The sequence below is a fragment of the Lissotriton vulgaris genome, chromosome 5 (assembly GCF_964263255.1).
Source record: "Lissotriton vulgaris chromosome 5, aLisVul1.2, whole genome shotgun sequence".
Lineage (NCBI taxonomy): Eukaryota > Metazoa > Chordata > Amphibia > Caudata > Salamandridae > Lissotriton > Lissotriton vulgaris.
In genome coordinates, this window is record NC_141693.1 from 1937706958 (window position 1) to 1937731998 (window position 25041).

General features: G+C 48.7%; 1 protein-coding gene across 2 annotated transcripts in view; it reads left to right on the forward strand.

The window, feature by feature from the left end:
- The window catches only part of LOC147717803 (carnitine O-acetyltransferase-like), a 114589-nt gene that overhangs the window by 20102 nt on the left and 69446 nt on the right, over positions 1–25041 (forward strand). The window contains exons 1-3 of one of the 2 annotated variants that reach the window (XM_086924593.1): positions 3487–3595; positions 19762–20019; positions 24334–24452. In XM_086924593.1, coding sequence (XP_086780719.1) covers positions 19867–20019; positions 24334–24452 — 272 coding nt within the window. In that variant the 5' untranslated portion in view covers positions 3487–3595; positions 19762–19866. Of the gene's footprint in view, positions 1–3486; positions 3596–19761; positions 20020–24333; positions 24453–25041 lie in introns of those variants that run through there. The other variant, XM_086924592.1, reaches the window with a different exon arrangement.

The following is a 25041-nucleotide window of genomic DNA, read 5'->3' on the forward strand; positions in this document are numbered from 1 at the left end:
AACTGCTCACCAAGCTACAACTTACAATAAAACCCAGCTTATTATTAATAACATAGGCGAAACCTGTTGCATTTACCAATGCTTGTTTTATTTCCTTCACTATACTATTATTAAAGCTCAACTAACATAGCTTTTCAGATGAGGTGTGTTTTCCAAATACTTGTCTAAATGGCACCAGCCAAGGGGGGCAGAGGAATAGTTTTAGCTCACAGGAGTGAAGAGCAGGAAGGAAGAGTAGGGTCTGCATCGAGGAGGCTTCGAGGGACAGAACAGTGTATATTCAAGGATGGAACAAGAAGCTCCAGAATGTTATGGGCAATGAAACACTTTACTTTAAAAAGTAAGCGTGGGAGTTACAAGATAGATTCACAAACCTGTGGTCCATATTTTAAATGTGAGAAAGGTTTGGAAGGAAAGACCATGCCTGCTTATCTCAAAAAGGATGTTGAGTGTATATGGTAAAGGATTAAGCAGTATCATGGGCGACTGTCTCCAGCTTGCAGATTGAAGAGAGTAAGGAGAAAGTAAAGAAGTAAATTTAGCATTTGTGCTCTTAATGGAAGAAGAATTTTCTTCTTGAGCGAGTGAGCGGAACAGAGCACTGAGGTAAGATCAGATTCTAGGGAAAGTGAAGGAACTAGTAGAAAATGTCTGTATTAATGGTATATCATTAGATGGAGATGTAATAAGGTGTCATATAGATGCAAAGAGATAAGTGTTATAGAGATAGATTATTACGAATATATCAGATTGTTCCTTAAGTAAGGCTAAGGATGTTGATAATCGAATTAGCACATGAAGGATGTTCAGGAAAGAATACGACAAAGGCCAGGTTGAGATGATCTATTTAATCAAGTTAACCGTGAATTAGAAGCTCTGCGGGGAAACTGTTATGAATGTATATGTAGTGACAAGTCATCAGTTTCGGTGAGTTGTTAAAAACAAGTTTGGATTGGCAACGTGGTGGGGTGTTGTGTTTAATAGCTCTATTGGTATGTGAGAGGATTCCATGGCAGTGTTCCATCAACACAAATGTATTTGTGGTTAATGTTTTCATAATTTCAGTTGAGGATGAGCTATCCAAGTTGATGATTGAGATCGGATAACTTCTGCAATTAAATCGGAGAGTTTCCTTAACTTGCATGTGTTAATGTCACTACAGTGAGACTCAAAGTTCAGATTAGGGTTACTGTTTGGTAAGATGTTACAGTTGGGTTGGAGTAGGTACAGAGTAAGGTACGTGTGTGAGATCAAAAAGGACTAGCCTATTTGTGAATTTACATAGACTCAAGACTGTAAGACAGGGTACAAATCCTTTTGGTTGTTCATGAAGCCCACTCCCACCAACATGGTCGGTGGCATGCTTCATCATTGGGCCCACCCAGTGACACCGAGTGTTCCCGGGTGTGCTTCGACGCCTGAAGACAGCGGAGCAGGTATTTTTCTGAGTGTGCAGTGTAGTGACGTGAAAGTGAAAATTTAAAAGCTATACAGGGATCCCAGTACCCGAGGGTAAATAATATTTTAATAACTGGGTCACTGTTAGCATTAAAAAAGGCTGTGGGATGTTATAGGAGTGTTAATTAGGGTCTCCTACATCCAGGTGTGGTCTACATGTTTCAGCCAGGCCTTTATGATTAAAACGGGCATTCCTCAGGACCAAAGTGTGTAGGTGCAAAGTACTCCATTTTAAGTGATTGTGTAATTTTGAAAAATGTGTAGCACTCGCTAAGGTGCTTTACATGTGTGAGGGGGATTCCCTCTTAGAGCACTAGTTGGCTTGTTGCCATAATTTGCCCCATGGAGTAGTCCGGCAGAGGAGTGGACCGAAACTTTCGGTCAGTGTCTGCGTTGAACCTCTTCTTGTCTCTGCGGCCTCCCAGAGTAAGGTACACTATTGGGGTCTGGTACATGCTAAGAATATGATTATGTTGCTGTTACGTTTAAATTAAGTCAAGGAGGTTATGGTCCACTAATGATTAGGCAAACTCAGTGGGTGAGATTTTGCGTAGGATTTGGGTCAGGTAAATTAGTAAGGCGCAGTGTGAGACCTTTTCTTAGCAGTTTGGAGGTAGCTGGTAGTAACTGGGTAGTATCCTTGGTGGCTATTGGCATTTATCAGTTTGTGTCAGGGCTAATAATGCTGTTGCTCTCCAGTTGAATAACCCAAGTTACTCCCTCTGGGCACTTGGCTGTACTACCGGTACAGTCAAAGGTTCATGCTTTCGCTTTGAAGTGGTAGTTGTCTGAAAATCTTACGTAGTGTAACACAGTTAATAATGAGTAAATTAAATGCTCAGTCATTTCTATACCTGTAAGAAAAATGGGGCTTTTATCTGTAGTAAGCAAAAAGAACCTCTAAGAATATGATGCACCACAAACCTAAGAGGGGCCTAGTACCTTCTCAGGGTATATCTCTTAAGGGTTTTATAGTCTGTATGTCCCTGTATGGCCCTAATGCTGGTGTTTTCCTACAAAGCTGCACGTGAGCAAAATTGTGGTTCCTGTGTGCAGTGCTGGAGTATCCAGTGTTAAGTGAAACTGGGAATTTAGGGAGTTCACAGGGCAACTACTGGAGGACCATTGGCTGATATCCAGTTGGAAAACCGGCTGAAGGAGAGACCAGTTAAGACACTGAATAACTTGAAACACTCTGGCAGAGTTAAGTTAAAGTCTTTGTTTGGGAGCAAATTTGTGTGTTGAGAAATACTGACAGTCTTGGAAGTGGGAGGTCATCTGGGTCACTCTTTCCTAGTATAGGGTATTGGATGTAAAGGTTAGGGTGCAACTGCAGTTCTCTGTGGATCTGTATTGGTCAGGAAGATGGTTCAAATGGTTCTGGAACTAGGACAACCTGCTCCAAGCAAGGTATTTGGACCACCCCTCATCAGTACTTGAGTTCTGCAAGAAACTGAAGACTCGGCTCTTTCCCAGACCCGGCCCAGAGGCAGGTCAGACTGCTTGAATAGCTGGAGGGAATGTCTCTGCAGACCTAAAACCCATCCTGTGGAGTGGTGCTCAGCCCATGCTTCAGAGGCCTGCACCACTATCTTTTTCTCCCTCCCTCCCCCAAGCATCTGAGGTCCATCCATTTAAGAGGACCCTTCGCATACCTGAGGCTCTGCGTGGAGCAGTCTAGAGGGACAGGCACAGTACACGCTGTGCCGAGCTCTTTACCAGCTCACAAAAATACTCTCTTAAGGCCTCTTGTCGGTTCTGAAGCATTAGGCAGAAACAAAAGCAGCAGGACAGCCAAGAGCAGAGAATGATTCTGAAATGAGCGAGAGGCAAGGAAGGCATTCTGTGGGGAAAAAGAGGAAAAGCTAGCAAAGGAAGGTGAAAAGGATGTGATGAGAAAATAAAAGGAACGAGCTATAAAACGAGGGAGAGGGGTTAACAGCAGAAAAAATAGAGGTTTTGAGATGAAAGGAAATAGAATGCTGAACAAAAGGGTAAGAGAAGGGCAAGAGGAACAGGACACAACAGTGAAAACAAAAGAATGAACTGGGAAAAATCAGAAAAAAATACAAGAAACAAGGGATAGCGCGATGAAAGAAAAGACCGCCGACAGAAACAAGAGGATGAAAAGTGACAGGTGGGTAAATGAGATTCATGTCTTGTGAGTTCATTGGGGAAAAGCACATGCTGCCTTTTTGTCTCTCTAGAATGCGGGTCAGGGCTTCTAATAACAGTCACAGCCAGCATCGGCAAAACCTGTGGGTTGGGCCTTGTCAAGCTGGTGCAGTGGCTACTTATTTATTTATTTTATTGCTAGCGTTCTGGCCGTTGCTCGGTGGAGCTACCTGATAGCTAAAGAGGAGATGGGCTTTGGATTTCCCCCCTGCCGTCACCCTCCAGCTGGTCTTCGGGCAGATATTCCTTAGTCTCCTGGTCCGATCTTCCCCTACCCCCCCTACCCTGCCCCCTTACCCTTCTTCGCTTCCATGCTCTTGAAATGTTTTTCTGGCAACTGATGTTACCCAAATCTAATGTACTGTGTAATTTTGTGGAACCTTTTGTAAAGCGCTCTGATACCTACGGGTCTAGCCGGCGCTATATAAAACTCATTAAATAAATAAATAAATATCTCAAAGTATCAATGCCTAAACGTTGTGGCCATATGATTGCAGTAAAAATGGTAAATATCCATTGCAGAGTTTTATATAGCGCAAACTTGACCCGAATCTGGTATCGAAGCGCTTTGCATAGCACCAGTTACGTTACATGAGGCCACACATTCATTTTTGTTAGGCACAGGGAGGTTAAGTGATTTGCCCAGAATTCTTATGGGTGCAGAGCAAACGAACGATTGGCTTTGAATTACTGTAATTCGATTACATAGTTCAGACACACAAGGATGACAAAAATATTAAGAGGCTAAAAAAATGAAAATAGGCACTTTCAGAATAAAGCATTGTCCCACCAGCCTGGGACTGAAGTGGAGGGTTGGATTGGGATTAAAAATCGGCCTGGACACGCATAAAAAAATCGGCCCAGGGCCACATTTGCATGGATGTATGACGTTACTCTGCATACTTTTACTCCGCATACCGTTACAACGCGACTTTTACAACGCATACCATTACAACGCATAGCGCTTTGAGGTGCTGGATAGTGGTAAGTATAATTTACTATTCTAACTCCAGTCCCCGTGGACCCTAGGGAAGGTGTTGGATAGTAAATTATACTTATTCCCTATCCTAGAGCGCCCCCCAGCGCAATGCGTTGTAATGGTATGCGGAGTAAAAGTCGCGTTGTAATGGTAGTGCGGAGTAAAAGATGTGTTGTAACGGGTGTATACCCATTTGCATAATTGCCTTCCCTCAAATCACTGCTTCAGCGTGACTTTACATAAGAGGTGGAGGGGGGGGGTGTGTAAAGAAAAAATATGCACGCATCAGTTTACACTAGTGAAACACACGTGAGGCCACTTCTGCTCAGGTCCCCTGCCCCGTTCAGTATGCACACATTAATGGGAGGCCCAGCGAGAGAAAGGGGGGGTGACACCTCTACCTGTTGCTGCTATACAGGAGGTAATGAGTGCCCATCTCCCTCCAGAAAGGCTACTTGGACACCCACTGGGCCGCTGGCGGTATAGTCTAACAACCGAGACCCCGCCAAAATCGGCCCCCAGGCTGTTCAAAAGCAGCCCTCGGCTGGAACTCGGACCCCGGCCCCTCGGGCATTGCCCGATTGCCCCCGTTACCAATCCGACGCTGCTGAAGTGTCATTTTTTACGCAGATGTTTTAATATGACAAGCAATGTGCCGCCAATCACAGTGAAGCTGGCTGACCTACTGCTCTACGCTGTGGTAGGTGGACGCAAATTATGAATGACAGTTTAACAGAACAATGATTTAAGAGCTCAAAGCTTCAGTCCCCATATCTGATATAACATCCTGATCCTTATCAAACTGCACTAGCTCCTCTTGCTGGCTGCAACCTCATGAGCTCTCGATTTCTGGTGGTTCTCGTTGCACAGGTAGCCAGGACACAATCAGACTAGGGGCAAAGGGTAAACAAACAGCAACACAGCATCGGGCCCTTCAACCATGCACCCAACATGTGGAATAACGTCTCTGTATCCATCACACCTGCTGCAACCCTGCTTCAATGTAGGAAAGAACCGCACTTCTTTAAAAAACACTTCACGATGCATTAGCAGTCCACTTCCTCCCTAAGAACCCAGCTGTCTCCAGTGACTTGTGCACGGTTTCTTTACTTTTTTACCAGGTACAGCCCTCCACTGCTTTTTTGGCTAGGATTCTGCTACACATATACCACATACAAACATTCATGTGTACGGTTCTGCCATTCACTCAGTAAAGGTGGGGCTTCTGCACTTCCACTGGCCCAAATAACTCGAATTGATCAGCAGAACACCACTCTAGACGTATTCCACAAACCTTCTTCTGAAAGTTTGCGACTAGGAGCATCTTGAGTTGTGCGGAAGGATAGTGCCTCAACTCCTCGACTCAGGCAGCGTAATCCAAACTCAAAGATCATAAGACTGGAAGACTGCTATGCTGCACCTACTTGGCCTCCATGCCAAAATTATATTTGACGGCAGATTGCAATTTACCTCCTCCTTCTGAAAAGAACCCTCATCTTTTAGACGTTAAACATGCCCTGTCCCTCAAGTGTTTGAATTCATATATGTTTAGAAAGCAGGCTGCTACCCCTGTTGGGTTTCTTAGTTCTGGATGATTGACGCAAATGAACATGGTAGTGGAATGCAGGATTGTGGATGAATAAAGGGGGTGATGGAATGGCAGGACAGCGATGGAGGAGCAGGTCTTCAGTGCTTTTCCTCAGACCATATAAATGAACTTTAATTTCTCAATCTGTTCTTCATTGATAACAAGTCAATTTTGTGGTCTCTATGGATGCCATCAATGTTTTTATATACAGCATGCAGCTACAACTGCGCATCTCCAATAGGCTGTAAAACGCACATGATTAAAAAGAGGTTTGCAACATGTTCAAACTTTTGCAAAAAAAAGGCTCAATGATATTGACTTTCCAGTTTACCTTTTCATTAAAAACCTACCAAATATAGAAGCCGAGGGAGAGTCCATCCAAGGCACACTGGCCCTTCTCAAAGTATTTTTAATCCATATGAATGATTTATTCCCTTTCATATTTCCTATCCTGCTCCTGACACTAGTTCCTATGGGACAGTTCTTTGGATCCTGGTGCAGTCAGCGGTTACTGGGCTGTATTTTTGAGGACTGTCTTTTACCACTGGTGGCCCAGGGCCACAATATTATTGCGTGTGAATTGAATAACCAAGTTACTCCCTCTGGGCTCCTACCGCTAGAGAGCAAGGGTCAAACATCAAGGCTGACTCTTGGAGATCGAGAGTATTAGAAACTCGGATATAGTAAGATATAGTAAATAAATATTAGTGTCCAGCCAGTGCTACAATGATAATTTCTAGTTCTAATGAAACAAAAATGGATCTACAGAGATAACTGGCAGTGTTTTGCTATAATGAACATTTTCCTGCCTGTGACTGAGCTCCCTTGTGTCCGTCTGGCCAGTGATTTGAGACGGGGGCTGACCGGAGGGGTGCCCCATGCATTTCAGCCACTACATCCTGTATGGAGCATGGGACGGCGACGCCGCAGCTGTGGAGATGGGCAGCTGTGGTCTAACACACAACGTTGGGCGCTGCGGCTAAAGCGGAGGCATCGGGCCACCTCCGGCTTGGATCCGGATGCTGACTGGTGTGGGCCTCCCTGCGTAGGGGCCTACCTCCTAGAGATGCACAGAGACAGGTGTCGCCTGCGCTGTTGCTCTGTCCTCTCCTAGATGTGTTCGTTGGCACCGGTGATTGGGGGTCCCTACGTACTGTCAACGTGCCTGCTACAGCGTGAAGTAGGAGCAGTGCCTGGACACCCACTAGGGGCGGCTGGGGGTGCCGTGCTCACGGAAGCGGCCAGGCATAGACCTGGTGTGGCCTGTGGATATGATCTCCCTGCCTGGTCTGGCCCTCCCTTCCCTCCATCATGGCTGCTACGTTGGGCTCGTGACACAGATGATCCCTGGCGCATATTGGGAGAAATAGCAACATCCATACGGCTGGTCATCTCTCTGGCCCTGTGAGTTGCCATAATAGCCAAGGTCAAACAGCCTGGCGTATCCTCTAAGGAATGTACCATGGACATGTTTTCTGGGGCTACAGCCTCGGGCCGTCGTTTGGAGGCGGGGAGACCCAAATGCCGGACAACGCGACCCTGCTGGCAGCAATCACACAGTCGCGGGAAACGTTGGAATCCAAGATAGGTGTGGTGGGTGCAGATGTCATGCTGCTCCGGTAAGATCTCCGCAATGCGGTGCAGCGGATTACAGAGGCGGAATCCTGCACATCAGATGTGGAGGACACTGTGGGCATGCAGACGAAGAAGGTGTCTACCTTTGAATCCCTTACCGGGGTATGGCTACGCAAGTTGAGTATGCAGAGGGGCGTGCCCCTTGCAATAATCTTCACTTTATTGGTAAAAAAAAAGATGCAGTGGATTTTCTTACCTTGTGGCTCAGGGGCTGGCTCGCGCCCGAATCACTTTCTCAATGTTTCGTCCTGGAGCCTGTTTACAGTGTGCTGCTGCAGAGCCCGCCCCGCCCTATCATCGCCCTTCTGCTTAACTACAGAGATCGGGATGTCATCCTTCAACAGGCGAGGGCGCTGGACTCTTCTCTATAACTGCAGCGCATTCTCATATTCCCAGACTATACCAGACTCGTACAGCAGCGCAGACAGTCCTTCTTGGAGGCCAAGGCTCACCTTTGGAGTCTGAAACTCCCTTACTCCCTGCTCTACCCGGCCTGACTAGGGGTAATATATATGAATCACCCACACATTTTTTCGAATCCTCGGAGGAGGTATTCCAGTGGCTTGAGAAGGTTTGGCTTAAGCCCCACACTCCACCAAGGATTGATTCCGACTCATCATCTAGTGGCCCTGGGCATGCCCCCCTGGGAGAGGGTGGTGGACACAATCCAGGAAAAGATCCAAGGCTTGCAGCAAATCCAATAAGAGGCTCCTTATAAACCAGCACTCTCAGCGTCCTGAACGATGTAGCTCTGTGAACTGTAACTATGTATACTCGTGTCACGTACAAGGTATTTTTTTTTGCAGGCTTCCACTGTTGTACGAATCTCTGACCATCTGTTGTTCTGTTTCTCCATGGGCAGGAGACTTTTACAGGGGATCCCCTGTTGGGTTTTTGACCTGGACCATGCCGCAACAGATACTTCTATGTTTATGAGGTGGGGGAGGGGAGGGGGTTGGGGGGGGGAGGGTTGGGAATTCTATGCAGGTTTTGTTATTGCTTTTTGTTACTGCCACTATGCTCTCTGCCATGTGCGACTTAGGAGTTGTCATTGCCATTCACTTGGCTCTTCCTGTGCCTCTACGTTCTTGACAATCATGCCACCAGATTTAGATAGGGGCAGGAGTAGAGAGTTCCGAGCCCTTAGCTGGAACATGAATGGTCTACTTGATAAGATCAAGCGAGGAGCGGTGCTGTGACAAGCTAAGAGCCCTAGGGCGGGCATTCTCCTTCTCCAGGAAACTCATTTAGCAGGAACCAAGACACCTTGCTTGGGGAGGTTTGGCTTCACACATATTTATCATGTGGGATTTACTAGAGTCTCCCTGGGAGGTTGCGATTCTTGTACACCATTGTGTCCCTTTCATTCATCATAGGTGGCGTGCAGTGCATAACGGGGACCCAAGATTCTAAATTATTACCCCTGGTGCAGAGCTTGGGATGGATTGACTCGTGGAGAACCTTTCACCCCACTACGTCTACGTATACATTTTTCTCCGGCGCACACAAGTCCTTCTCGCAGTTAGATTACCTTTTTCTCTCGGGGGCGCACACTCCTAGATTGCTCGCAGACGATATTCTCCCTTGGGGGTCTATCGGATCAGTCACCGGTTTTCCTTCTTCTCTCCCTAGATCCCAGGCGCTCCCAATTTTGGTGGCGACTGTTGCCGTGGCTGCTACAAGACTCTGAATATAGAGCATTTATCCATAAATCTATTACAGAATAACTCTCCCTGAATGCGGAATCAGTAGCCTCCCCTGCTATTTTATAGGAGCCGTTAAAATTCACCCTCAGGGGGGCCGATATTGCCTTTTGTACCGTGCTGTGCAGACATCGCCGCAAAAAATGTATACGGCTTGAGGCCCGGTTGCTCGACTTGAAACGTGTGAGTAGGGGCCCAGAGGGAAGTGTTGCGCGCAGACATATGGTAAATATACAACAGACGTACGGCAGAGAACTCCTTGATGAAGCCCGTTTGTATTGGCTCGCCACTCGTAGCAGGATATATCCGAGGGTAGACGAGTCTAGTGCCTTGTTGTATCGTATATGTCAACAGACGCTGTGCCCTCAGACGCTCCTGTGTATACGTGGCCCTGATGAAACCACTCTTACAGACCCGTCTGCTATTGCTGATTGCTTTGCTACTTATTTCACAGATATATATGCCCCAAATGAGGCCCACCCCGCAGCACTTGTCCAATGTTCTTGTGTCTCTAGAGGAACTGTTAACTGCGCTGACCAGTATGCGAACGGGTAAGGCGCCGGGCCAGAGTGGCTTCTTTCAGAAACGCCATCCGCAACTCCTGAAGCCGTACTTTGTGGCTCTTGAGGATTCTGCAGAGAGTGGTAGTATCCCTCCCGACTGGTGCCATGCAGAAATTGTTGTGTTCTTGAAGCCTGGACGCCCCCGAAACAATTCTCGTCCTACTGCGCGATTTTGGCCAAGGTGATTGCCAATCGCTTGGTCCCATACATCACGGAGCTGGTTCATCCAGACCAGGCAGGCTTTGTGGGGTCGTGCCACTTGACCCAACATCCGACGCACGCACAATGCTATAGCAGTGGTTGCCAAACTTCTGGTGGACATGTATAAAGCCTTTGACTCCCTTAGTTGGACCTATCTTTTTGCCCTACGTAGCCGTAACTGCTTCCGTTAGGGTGGCCGACTCCGCCTCCAGACACTTTCCTATTAGACGGGGGACACGCCAGGGCTGTCCACTTTCCCCTTACCTTTAACCATTTGCAATGGAGCCACTGGCAACCTGGATTCGAAGTGGACACCCAGATGTGCGGGTTTGAAAGGGCACCGGGGTTTCTGATTGCATAGCATTGTATGCAGATGATGTTTTATTTTTTCTCACAAACCTGGACCTAGACTGGCCCACTCCTCTTTCGCATTATGCAAATATTTGGCGAGACCTTGGGCTTGTACATGAATTGGGGAAAATCATTTTTGTGGCCGCTGCAGGGTGGGGATCGGCTGGGCAGCTGGTCGCAGAAAGTTATGGTTCCAGATGGCTTCAAATACCTGGGTGTCTTCCTTTCGGCATCTCAGTCTGTGGCGTGGGACCAAGACCTCGGCCCCCGTGGATGCAGGTGAGTGACCAGATGAGTGTATGGTCTCATATGCCAATGTCTCTTTTTGGCAGATCAGCTATTTTTAAAATGGTTTCCCATTCACCTTCTTTATCAGTTGCAAAACCACCCCTACCCGAACAAGCAGACATGGTTTCGCCAACTGAACGCTATTATTGGCCGGCGTGTTGCGCTGAGGACCTGCTTCCAGTCTACCTATACCGGTTGAGTGGCTTCTCTGGACGTTCATGCGCATTACCTTGCCTCGCACCTCTAGTCCTTAATGAATGGTGGTACGGTATGATGATCGTGGGGACCCAGCATATGCAGTGGAGTGCTGGCTGCTGGGAGATACTGCCTTGCACATGGCACTTTATTTGACGGCACTGCTGAAAGACTTGCCGTCTGCTACCTCACCATATTCAGAACCTGGAAATCTACGCTCTGCCAGATGGGTTGGTGGGGAGGCTAACAAGGGAAACTCCACCTTAAAATAATGGGCTACGGGGCGTGGCTTCGCGGGCGAAGATGGTGGACGCAGCCTTCTAGAGCTCCCACCAGCCCGACATTAATCCGACCATTTATCCTGGCTCCCGGACCTGATCTGCAGCCCACAAGAGTAGAGACAGTGGCGAACAGCGAGGGGTGCCTTCCGGAGCGGCGTGTGGAGCTCCCGGGCCCCCTGGAGTGGCGATAGTGGCGGCCTGGTCCCGGCGAGCACAGCCGGGGCCTCGATTTTTGGCGACTCCCAGACGGGAGATCCTGGCGCGGGCCTGCCGCCTCGACTTTTGGTCCTGGCCCTGGGCCCCTGATCGGCGGCGGAGCATAGAGTAGGAGCCCAGTGGTGCCTTCTATTGCAGGTGTGGCGGCCCGCGCAGCGGAGGCGTCGGAGGAGGGCTGCGGCCTGCACTGAGATCCAGAGACCGGGGCCTCGAGTTTGGAGGTCCCTGGCTGTTAGTGGTGGTGCCCGGCGGCGGCCTGGGCGGCGAGGCGGAGAGACCGCCGGCGCTGTGGCCCCAGGGCGCGGCCCTGGCCAGTATGCCTGGCATAGCACTGCTGTACTCCTTTTGGACCCCTGACTGGTGGATGGCTTGAGGCTCACGCAGATGTAGCGCCCGCGACCGCACACACACCTCGGCAATTGACAGGGGCGGTGGTGTGGTGACGGCGGTGCGGGGGTCTGGCTGATCTGGGCAACCTGGGAGTGCACTAGGGAAGTCCCCCTGCCGGAGTGGTGGTGTTCCTGGGAAGGGGCAGCATCCTGACCAGTGGGTCATAGAGCGAGGAGACACAGCCCGGCCGGGACCACGCTATATTCCTTGGATAGGAGGGCAGAGCTGCATAGGGGGCCTGGGGTGTCCCTGAACAACGGAAGATGACTGTTTGGAGGAGCCGTGCACCTGGGGGCAGGAGAGACTATAGTGTGGAGTAGCCCCTGTCAATATCGGTGGCGCGGGGAATTCGAGCTGAGGCGTCTTGCAAGCGGACTAAAGAGGGCAGCCTCCCTGTGCATTAATAAATTCACCGGGCCAAGTGGGGGTCCCGGGGCATCTGGAAGCGGCCAGGGGGTGGGGCCGGACAACGCAGCGCTCATGGCGGCGATCACTCAATCCAGGGACATGCTGGACGCCAAAATAAGAGCGGTTGGGGCCGATGTGACCCTGCTGCGTCAGGACCTTCGCAATGCAGTGACTCGCATCACTGAGGCGGAATCCAGAATATCGAGTGTAGAGGATGATGTGGGGACCTTAAAGCAGAAAGTGGCTGCGATGGAAAACATTCAAAAAGGCCTTGCGCTCCGAGTGGAGGATGCCGAAGGGCGGGCGCGCAGGAATAAACTTCGCTTTGTGGGTTTTCCCGAAGGATGCGAGAAGGGGAATATGGAACACTTCTTGTCCCAGTGGCTGGAGAGCTGGCTCCCTCCGGATGTTCTGTCGCGTTGTTTTATAATAGAGCGTGCACATAGAGCCCTGACGCAGAAGCCGCCTGCCGGGGAGCGGCCCGGCTGGAGATAGCTGAGATTCTGAACTTCCATGACATAGACACTATCTAACGAGAGGCGAGGGCAAAGGACTCTCTTATATTCGAGAACCAGAAGATCATGGTCTTTCCGGACTATACTAGGATGGTACAACAACAACGACACTCCTTCATAGCTGCCAAGGCGAAACTACGAGGCCTGAAGCTCCAGTATTCCTTACTTTATCCGGCCCGCTTACGGGTGGTATTCCAGTCACGGACCCACTTCTTTGATACCCCGGAGGAGGTCTTCAAGTGGACAGATGAGACGGTGAGGGTCCGGCAGCATGCCCAACCGGGCTTGAATCTGGGTCCGTCGAGGGGCTCATCACAGGAGCAAGGTGACCAGAGTCCGGAGCAAGAGGAACAGGAGATCTAGGTCGCGGAAGCGCTCCTCTTCTCGCAGTGGAGCACAGGACGGGGCGCCTGCTGCCTCTGACCACTCCGGAAAGGATAATTGAAGGACATCAGGGGGCGAGTTTGTCTGCTGGTATCGTGGGCTCCTGCTGGGAGTGGTCGGATGGCTGTGCTTTGCTGATCAGACAGTTGAGGACTGAGTGTATAGAGACTGTTCGCTCTGCATATTTGTGATTGTGTGGGGCTGCGGGGTGGGGTTCGGGGAGCTTGTATACAGGGGCTTCTTGCCTCCTACATGGGTGGGAGTTGGCGGTGGGGGGGGGGGTCCTTCTTGGTTGAGTGGGTAGTTTGGATCCATTGGTATGGTTGGCCTTCGGTGCTCTCTCTGTTTTGGGCCAGAGGTTGCCCATGCCGCGACAGATACTTCAGTGTTCTATGAGGTATAGGGGTGGGTGGCAGGGGAAGGGGGACAGGGAGTTGAGGGGGATGTTCTGGGGGGGTGTGGGTGGGAGGGTCAGGTGGGGTTGGTGGGGGGGTGCAGGTGGTTTCTAATGCCTCGCTAATGATTGTGCTGTGTACTCGGGCCTGCTGCTGGGTGCTCCTGTTTTGTGTCCCTGGGATCATGGCTGGTGCATCAACTCCGGGGCTCCCCAGGGCGTCCATGCACATACTGAGTTGGAATGTTGGATACAATTAAGATGGGGGCGATTCTGCGATGAGGGAAGAGGGAAGCAGCGGATGTATTACTGCTACAAGAAACGCACATGATTGGGACGAAAGTGCTCAGTCTGCAACAATTTGGCTACCAACTGGTTTTTCATGCTGGGTTTTCTAGGGGCTCCAGGGGGGTCGCCGTTTTGGTCCATCGCAGGTTGGCTTACGTTCATGAGCGACAGTGGCTAGACCCGCAGGGTTGGTACGTCTTTGTGAAGGGAAGGGTGGGTACGGAATCTGTTGTGTTTGGGAGTATATATGCCCCTCCCCCGTTGCAGTGGTCCCTGGCCGAGAGGGTGTTTGCGGTGTGGGCGGAAATCCCGGAGTCCCTGGCAGTACTGGGAGGAGATTGGAATGATGTGATGGATGTGAGTATGGACTGTCGGAGACCGCAGGGGACACTGACTGCTGCTACCCCCACCCGGTTGAGTGTGATGGTGGAAGGCTTGGGCTGGGTGGATGTTTGGCGACACTTGCAAGCTAAGGCCCGAGAGTATACCTATGTTTCAGCTGTGCATGGTTCCTTTTTGCGACTGGACTGTGCCTTTGTGCCCTGTGCGTTTCTGAGTAGGGTGCGTTTCTTGCCTAGGGGGTTGTCTGACCCTTCCCCGGTAGCCGTGGATATTGAATTGCGTGGCACAAGACAACCGTTTCGGTGGAGGATGTCCTCATGGCATATTCTGAAGGCTGAATATGTACATCATATGCGGGGAGCGATTGCCCAATACTGGCAGGAGAACCTTGGGGCGGACGTGGATGTGACGGTGTTCTGGGAGGCCATGAAACCCACAGTGAGGGGAGTCGACATAGTGTGGTGTGCGGCGGGCTGTCGCCGAGAGGCCATAGTTGCAGCCGCGGCGCGCGTGGAGGTTCTTGAGCGGCGGTGCCAGGGGGAGGGAGACGATGTGGCGGCGCGGCTACTCCTGCAGGCGCAACAGTCCTATGCCTCCGTGTTATTGGATGAGGCCCGACAGGCGTGGCTAGCCAGGTGAAGTAGGATATATCAGTGGGGAGACAAGTCCTGTGCTATGCTCCATAGGTTGTGTCAGCGTACCCTGCAGCCACTTACGCTGCCGGGACTCACGGATGGAGACGGTGTCACAATGACGGATCCGGTGGAATTGGCGGCTAGTTTTGTCTGATATTACGCGGAGCAATATGCGCCGCAGGATTGCCTTCCGGTCGATAAATTTATTGCTGACCTGCCCCCGAAGGCCGTCTCTGATGAGACGCGAGCGGTATTTGACCTCCCTCTTACGGCGGAGGAGCTGGATGATGCACTGGGACAGCTCAACACAGGGAAGGCACCCGGGCCGAGTGGCTTCCCGTGTGAATTCTACAAGAAATTCCAACTCCAATTGGGGTCCCACTATAGGGCTGCGTTGGAGGCAGCGCGGGAGCTGGGTCGGCTGCCAGCTGACTGGCGCCATGCTGAAGTGGTGGTGTTTCAGAAACTAGGTAGGCCGCCTGACCGACATGACTCGTATCGCCCTATATCTTTGCTTAACATTGAAGCTAAGTTGCTGGCAAAAGCTTTGGCGAATCGTCTTCTCCCCTACGTGGCTGATCTGGTCCACCCGGACCAGGCTGGCTTTATGCCGCGCAGGGCAACGCGGCACAACATAAGACGGGCGCATACAGCAGTGGATGCGATGGGGGCCACGGGGGAGCAGGCGGCCCTACTGTTGGCAGATATTGATAAGGCATTTGATTCTGTGAGCTGGACCTACCTATTTGCGCTCCTGCCTCATCTTAACCTGGGCCCTGTGTTTATTTCGTATCTCAAGCTGCTATACACTGACATTACGGCGTCCGTGCGAGTCTCCGGGCGGTTTCTGAGAGGTTTCCGATTGATCGGGGGACCCGTCAAGGTTGCCCGCTGTCCCCGTACTTATTTGCGCTGGCCATGGAGCCCCTGGCCTCTTGGGTGCGAATCGACGCGTAGCTACGGGGCTTCAGGAGGTGGGACGGGGGACTCACTGACAGGATTGCACTTGATGCGGACGACGTCCTTTTCTTCCTCACGGTCGTGGATAGATCGGGCCCCCGGGTATTGGAAATTATGCGCATATTTGGCGAGGTATTGGGTCTTTATCTTAACCCGCGTAAATCCACCCTGTGGGTGCTGGGTGACGGGGAGTATGCGGGCTCTTGGGCATCAGACTTGCAGGTGGTGGCCGGAGGCATGCTGTATCTTGGCGTGTTCCTGTCTGAGTCCGCGGCGATCTCTTGGGAGCGCAATGTGATACCGGTATGGGAGAAGGTCCAGTCGGACATTAAAACGTGGTCCCGGATGACTCTTACTATATATGGTAGGTCTGCGATCTTTAAAATGTTCGCACTCCCGCGCCTCTTGTATCAGCTGCAGAACCATCCGCACTTGGTCGCACCTCAGTGGTTCCGGCAAGTCAATTCTGTCCTGGGTCGCTTCTTGTGGGCTGGAGGTGCCGCCAGAGTGGCACTGCGTACCTGGTTCCTGTCCACATATTGTGGTGGTCATGCAGCGTCGGACATGCTGTCGTATTACCAGGGCTCCCACTTGTTAGTGTTGAATGAATGGTGGTACGGAGATAGAGGAGACCTGGCTTATGCCTTAGAGCGCTCGTTGATGGGTGTTAAAACACTGCACACGATCTTGTACTCTGCCAGACTACGGAGGAGGTTGCCCCTTGCCACGCAAGTGGTATTTGTGATATGGCGACAGGCGCTGCGTCGCATGGGCTGGTGGGGCAGATTGACGGCGGAGACCCCTCTGTGGAATAACGGGCGACTCCCCGCATTGGCCTCGTTGCCGGGGTTTGGCAGATGGGACTCTATAGGGATCTCTTCGCTGGGAGATGCTGTGTCCGGAGTAGCCCTTAAGTCGTTCCAGGAGCTTAGTGACGAGTTCCATATGCCTCATACCCAATTCTTCAAATACCTGCAGTTCCGCCACGCGCTCGAGCCCAGTTTGGTGGGTCTGGAGTCGCTGCCGGAGTTCAGCCCTCTGGAAGCGAAAGTCTTCATGGGTGACCTGGGTGATAAGAAGGTGTCATGTATTTATCAAACCCTAGTCATTCATTCTTCCTCTTCTCTACTTACATTAAAGGAAGCCTGGGAAGGGGACGTTGGACCCCTGGGTGAGGATGATTGGAGGGAGGCTTTAGAGTCCCCGCGTGGGACTGCTATTGCGGTGTGTCTCAGGTTAGTCCAATTTAAATATCTGCAAAGGGCTTACTATACACGGGAGTGGCTGTGGAAAGCAGGTTTGATTGGATCCCCGGAGTGTTTGCGATGTGGAGCTGAGATGGGTACTCTGCTGCATACTGTATGGTCTTGTGCTGGCCTGACCAGGTTCTGGAGTGGTGTATGGGGCTGTCTGTCGGAGGTGCTGGGATAAGATCTTCCCCGTACTCATCGACTGGGCCTTCTCCATGTTCTGGAGGGCGTGGGGGGGAATACCTACAAGCGCCACCTCTTATTGCTGGGTCTTGTCGTGGCCAAACGGGATTTGGCACGAGCATGGACGAGTGATCGAGCCCCCCGCTGAACGTATGGAAGGCAGGGATGGATTATTTTATGGGGCTGGAGCGCCCAGTGTTTGAGGCCAGAGGATGCCCCCGAAAACATTACAAAATTTGGAAGAGGTGGGCGGAATATAGGGGTTTAACTCTGGTGCCTCCAGTAGAACCTGAAGATGGTCTAGATTTGGACGATGGACTCCAGGCCTGAGGAGGCGCATCTTTCCTAGCTTGATACAAACAGTTACTAGAGGCTCACTGTGATTACGTGCACTGGGTTAGGGAGGGATAAGGGGTGGGTAGGTGGGTCACTGGGTAGCCGTGGGAGGTGGGGGGGGGATAGGTGGGGTTGTTTTTGATTGGGTCTGTGAGATGCTAATACATGTGTTGATATTTGGCAGTGATCGCCTGATTGTGGAGAGCTGCGTATATGCCTTACCTGATCAATAAAATAAAAAAATTGTTGTGAAAAAAAATAATAGTGGGCTACTACTAGAGCTGGCACGGCTGCCTGGCTTTCGGGATTCGGGGGGCCATTGGAATAGACACAGTGGGGGCGGTTATGAGGGGCTGTACCTTCAAGTCCTTCCTTGATATGCAAACAGAATATGATATGCCCTGCACACAATTCTACAGCTATTTACAATTCAGACATGCCTTTACCCCTTGTATATCCCGTCTACGGAACTACCAGAATTTAATCCTGTTGAGGTTAAGGTCTTTATAGGGGAGTTGAGAACCATAAGAACCTGAAAATGTACTGCACGCTCATTAACAATACACCTACCACCTTACATAGACCCAGAGAGGCGTGGCAGCAAGATTTGGGCCCCTTGGAGGAGTATGACTGGGTGGAAGCTAGAGGGGTGACTTAGCTAGGCCCTAGGCAGTGGGTTGCAGGCATGGCACATAGGGATGTGTGCCATGTTGACTCTTCGCTTTTCTCTGCATCAATACACTCAGCCTACAATGGCAGTTTGTGGGTGTTAAGGTGCAGTGCCACTAGGGGTGGCACAATAGGTGCTGCAGGCCTTAGAGGCCTTCCCTGGTCACAATGCCCTTGGTACCCATTGTACCTTTTACAAAGGATCACCTGTGGCCGTAGATGTGCCAATTGTGGGTATAAAGGTACAGTTTTGGGAAAGCACACAGGCCTGGAAACCTAATTGGCAGTGACCCAGGGCACACAAGTCAAGTTGCATCAGATATCAGGCAAAATGTGGGGGCAACCATGCAAAAAGGGGCACTTTCCTACAGACAACCCAATCACGTGAGCACCCTATCCTGACATGTGCAGGAAGTGCACGCTCACTTTCCAGCTGCAGTACAGTGGGAAAATGCCCAGAGTCCTAATGTCTGGAAAAGACAGTTGGCAAAAACCAGGGTGACCAAGAGCAAAAGGTTTTGGGGAAATCCCCCATAGAAAGGCCATGTTCAACACAGAATGCCTACAATGCCTGACAATATTCCAGCACACATTAGTGTGTAACAAAATTGTGCACGGTACGCTGCCTGAGGTGCTAAATCCTGTGGGTGCCAGGCTCTGCCCTTTTAGGCTTGGGGGCCCTGTTATTGATTGCCCACTCCAGGCTTTAGAGAAAACGGATTCCAGTATGCCATCCTCCTGATGCACACATACGTACCTGTCATGTAACCTCATCAGCTATCATCAGGTGTTCTTGGGCATTCAGTCAAAGAATCCCCACCTCATGATCCCGCTGCACACAACCATCCGACAGACAACCATCCAGACCTCCACAGACTCTAATGGTCCTAAGTTCAAGGACCCTAAACCACTGTACCATGGTGCCTCATGCACCAGGTGATAACTGTCCACAGCAGTCAAGCCAGGCAGGACCCGCAGTGACCTGGCCGAGCGAAAAGGCGCGTGAAAGCACACTTCCTTAAAGCCACACTAACCTTTTTTCACAATAAATGCAGAAAAACAATCCGACCCAAAAATGAGTATGTCTTTGAGGTGAGAAGCAAAGAAAAGAGCAGGATCACAGGGCAGGATCTGATGTTATGGAGATTTGAAAGTATGCTATTGCTGAAAGTATTTTACTGCTGATATGTTATTGTCTGTGTTTTGCTGCTTTTCAGTAGTAAAGGAAGGCCAAATGCATCATAGCAGCCTCTGTGTCTTGCTGTACAATCAATGCAGAGGTTGCTGGTGACAGAGTATAGAAAAAACATGGCTAAATATCACACTGATACATTTTTATTTTACTAACTGCAGCTTATTCTTTGTCTCTTCTAGACCTGTAACCAGCTGACCTTGCCACTATGCCAAGTTCCTCTCCACCAATGCCTATACAGCACTTTTCCCCTGCCACGGCAGCTGGTGCCACCGCTGCCCCAGACCATGGACCGCTATCTTCACGCCCTGGAGCCGCTGGTGAGCCCAGAGGAGCTGGAGCAGACCCGGAAGATGGTGGAAGAGTTCCGCCGCCCGGGTGGGGTTGGACAGGCTCTGCAGGCAAAGCTGGAGAGGCGAGCCTCCAAGATGGAGAATTGGGTGAGGTTCAGTAGGGGAATGCAACTTCTTCTTTTATAATACAAGGTGTATGAAATGCAAGCTTGATAAGGTTTATTATGTAAGTCTTGCCACCAAGTAAGACTGGTAATTAAGTTATGATGTACCTCTAACTTTGTATATTTAAAGCAGTATTTTTTAACCTGATCTACGAGAGGTAGTGTTGTTCAAGATTTTAGGATAACTAATGACTGAGTAAGTAATTCCCTGTTTCGATCAACTGTTTGTAAACCTCTACTGTAGATTTCACCAGTCCTCGTGAGCCAACGTTGAACAATCTTGATGTAAAGAAAGGGATGCTATCTTGGGATAAGTATAAGGTCCTAGTTGGGTTTTTTTCTAATCAGTATTGGACGTTCACACAGGCAGAGCTCCTCATATCATGACGAAGATTAGGACCCTCTTAATGCGTAAAATTAGACTCCATTGACTTCACACAGGTTAACTTGAGCAGAAGAAAATGTGATCTCTGGCTCTTTTTAGGGATCGCAATTTTTCCGTAAGTGGCTGTTCATTGGGAGCCACTCCTAGCAGGGGGAGGGGTAGGTATCTGCAGTGTATCTTCATAGTGCTAGTAAGACCAGTGCAATAATCGGTCACTTTCAGAAACATGATTGGAAAACATATTTTGCAACAGCCAGTTCTGGAAACCCGTTTGGTACTAGCATTTATATTTAGTTTAGATCTATGCAAGTGTGGCTAAGAATTCTGTTGTCACAGTGCTGGAAGAGGGTGCAATGAGATACCCTCGACTATGACCAGTACAGAGAAACATTTTAAATGGCCATCTTAGAAGTTAAACATCAATAAAATATGGGTTTCAGAGTTTAGTTTCTGAAATAAAATAATTGTTCAAATAACATCACATTCCAATTCTGCTTCTGATTGCTTAATCAGAGGCAACTTTAATATGTCTGCATGGTGGTCCCTGGTTTACAGCATTTATTAACTGAACTGCTGATCTGCTCGCCTTGCTTGTTTTTTTATTTTGTTTAAATCTCTGTGCTCCTGTAAGCCTGATTATTTACAAAATGTGTATGTTTTCCCTCTCTGTCAACTGCCTCTTTCACAGCATGGTATTCCATTGGTTGTAGATCATTTGGCGATCTGAGATCAAGATTTACGCAGACTTTCTGCCTCACTGCATTTAATGACTTGATGTAAAGTAATACACTAGTATGATGTGATGCATTGGGTTTCATGTTTTTAAGGTCATCCATCTTTCGATATCCCACAGGGTAGCACTCCACCTTCCTCCTATGTTTGTGCATCTATAATATCACCCTTGGTTCAGGGAAACTACCCTATTACCTTATGTCATTGTGATATTGGGCAGTGGCCAATGCCTTCTCTCGCTTTCTAATGTTTAATTGAAATATCCCACTGGAAAAGTGTTCTTGCACCTTCATTACCCATAGCTACCCATAGTAAAAGTACTGAGCCAAACAATAGTAGAGTAGTGCAACCTAAAACACATCCTGCACTTCCATCCTGCTAGTGATGCAGTAGCCATACAGTTTCACATCTCTAATGGCGAATGATGCAATAGCTAGCATATTTAACTTCTTTGTCCTATTGGTTATCTACTAGTCAACATATTTCGGCACTGATCCTTTTTCGGTGTCTCCTACCAGACAGATTTTAACAGGCTGTCGGTGGAAGTATGCTTACAATTGTTTTGGCTTTATTGTCACTAATTTGCTTGGTTTTATTTGATGGTTTGCCTTCCTTATTAGGTCGAGCCTACCTGACTTGCCAAGCGGTCTAGTAGCAAAAGACCTATTTTGAACTTACAGTTGACTTACGGCCCACCCATTGCTTACCATTGGTTGGGTTTATTGTCACTCATCTACCTCTTATTTAATGTCTCGCCTTCTGCTTCTTGGAGCATAGCTTCTTTATGATCCTTTTGACTATCTGGCTTGTATTCTTCCACTGCTCATGTTTAGGGAACTACTTATTTCTTTTTCGTTCAGCACTCCATGAGAGTGCACATGTTTTCCAGTTCTCTCCCATGTGTGGTGCTTCTCCCTTCTACTCCCCCTGCGCCCCAAAATACTCCTGACCCTCCTAGTTTGTCTGTAAAAGGACAGATGCAGATTTTTTCTGCTAAGATGTGGCAGAAGAGCAGACTTAAAGGGTTGTTTTTATTTTATTCCCTGCATTTCACATGGGGCATGAAAGCACAAGCTTTGGTATAAAAAAAAGTCTTATGGCACTGAGGGAAAAGCCATCAGCTCCACTCACTAAGCTGATGTCTGAGGCACTTCTCTTAGAGGCCAATGAACCTCTTCCTTGGATAAGTACAAAAGAACAAACGGCTGAATCCTGTGGAAAGTAAATTAGGCCTTGGCAACTGTTTCCTTTTACATGCTGACACTTCTTTATTCTTTTTAAATTCTGTTCAGTTTCCTGATGAAAAGTATGTGAAAAATAAAACATGCAATTTACAAACTTTGAATTTGTTGCACAATATTGAGAATGCCATAAGATAGGTCTTTGCTTTTTTCCCATTATTATAAATGTTCTTTCTTTAAACAATATATACAAACATTGCCACTTGTATTATAAAAGTGACACCTATTAGCTTTGCCAATTCTTTTCTTGTTTTTGTCCCTCCCATGGAGCATAGCCTCTTTAACATCCTATTGATTTAACAACTTGTATTTTTCAACTGCTCACATTTGGGGTTCTACTTTCCTCCTTTTCAGCACTCCATGAGAGTACCTGTTTTCTCCCTCCCTTGTACGTATTGCTTTTACCCACCCGCCCCCAACTCCTGCTCTGTGTGCTCTTCTTATTGCTTCCTTAACCTTAATTATTTTTAACACTGCTGTACAACACTGACAACAGGTGAGACCTATTGGCTTTGCCAATGCTTGTCTGTGATGGCGGAGCTCACACCTTTTCGCATGCCATGTTTTTCCACACTATCCAGTCGAATCAAACATAATTCAGAATATCACAATTTTGATCATGAGAGACCTTTATTAGTATATCAAAGATTTGGTAATGCACCAATGATGACTTTTTGCTGAAATGGGTGTAGTAAAAATAGGGGTTTTAATTTAAGGCACCTTGGACTGTATGCAATTCCCCTTTACCTAGCACAGTTTTAAATCTTTCGGAGTCTTCTTTGGTGGCTAATATTACTACAGTGGCAAAGAGCATCTTCTACGTTTGTGTGTTCTTGAGAGATTGCTACTCCAGCAAAGGTCTTGCACTGGTGAGGTTTTTCCTCAACTGCTGCAACAGCATATAAGTGGGGTTGCCACTGGAACAAACTTTCATACAACTACAAAGTGATCAAAAGGTTGCCTTTTACTTCATCTTCAGTCTTAAACATATGAACAACATCAGTGATGCAAACCATGCTCTTCCCTAGTCCTACAGATATTGAGGCACTCTTGGTTGTCTTCCCCAGACTACCCTCTAGAGTGTTTCAGCACAACCAGCTGATTAGATGCCACAGTTCTGCCTCCCAGAATCTGCTGTTTCTAAATAGAATGGGGTACATATGTATTTGTGGAAGATCTTTAAACCCAAAGCTCCACTCTGTGGTTCTCCTTCCATACTATATTCTGTCAGACACCAGACCAATGAAAGTCCTGAACTGCACTGGTAACTCGCTTGTTCAGCTGCACCAATAAACTCTAAGGTGATTTCTCCCATAGTCCTGCTCTTAGCATATTCAAAGGCTCATCTCTGCAGTGTGGGTACTGTACACATCCTGTGAATAAATAATGAAGCGCACAATGCTATTGGGCAGCTCAACATCCAACACAGATTTTTTGGGGGGTAACGGAGTCACTTCCATCCAATTGGATTGTTAGTTCCCTAGTAATAAGGGGTTGGGGCCGGCGAGCTTCTGTGCAGTTTAAGTGAAACTGTTATTGTCTGTATAGTCGCTGTGAACAATCCCTACCTCTTGGAATACATTGGCTCTTAAAATGTCCCCATTCCACATTATGGGTGTGGCAAAAATGTCCATCAACTCCCGTGACTTGTTTAGTTAACTCTACTTCTGTTCCTTTACCACCACCACTGCCCACAAAGGACTATTGGAGCACTAGAATTTAGGAGAATACATTTATCGCTTGTACTTTTTTGAGAACTCATTTGTTTGAGTTCCTCAAATACCAGCAAAAAACACTGAAGCAGAATTGATATTCCGAAATGGAATAAGCCAGCTGGCAAATGTGACAGTTTCACAGTTTGCAAAGCTAAAAGCATGTTTGCAGACTGTGTGTTGTGTATGTGGTAATCCCTCTAACCGTGTCCCCTCTTCTCTTCCAGCTGACTGAGTGGTGGCAGCAGTCCCAGTTCCTTGAGAGTAGGCTACCCCTTGCTGTGCACTCAAGTCCAGCGGTAGTGTTACCCAAGCAGGATTACAACACATGGCGAGGACAGCTCAGGTATGTGACCTGGAAATACCATGCGTGGAGTTACGGAGTAGAGTGTGAGACTTTTAGCTGTCCCATCTAAACTAGCCCATCCTCGTCATATGGTTTGACCTTAAGCCGACTCAGGGATGGTTCTCGGAGTCCAAACAGTGGAGGGTGGAATAATGTAGAACATGCCAATATTGACTATCCAAAGCCTTCAAAATTATTGTTATAGCAATGTAACATTTTCTTCACACATATACAAAACAGCCTCCTACCAGACACCTACACTTATTCAACCGTACACTAAGACGTGCGCATCCTCGTGAAATCTGTGCTAGTCTTGTATGCCACCTCTACTCCTTCAGGAACTCTTCACACCACCTCTAGTTCTGCAGACAATATTTCTACTCTTTGCACCCTAATTGTATCTCCACTTAGCATTTTTCGCCCTACCACTGTTACTTGCCCATCCCCCGATGCTCACCAGGAGCTTTTTTCTCAGTACTTCTTCCGTGTATTTTATACTTTCGACCCACCTCATTAATCGCTTTTTCTCACATATCCAACCCTCCACATCAACCTTACCCGCCCCTTTTTTCCAGTATTTTTACTCTCA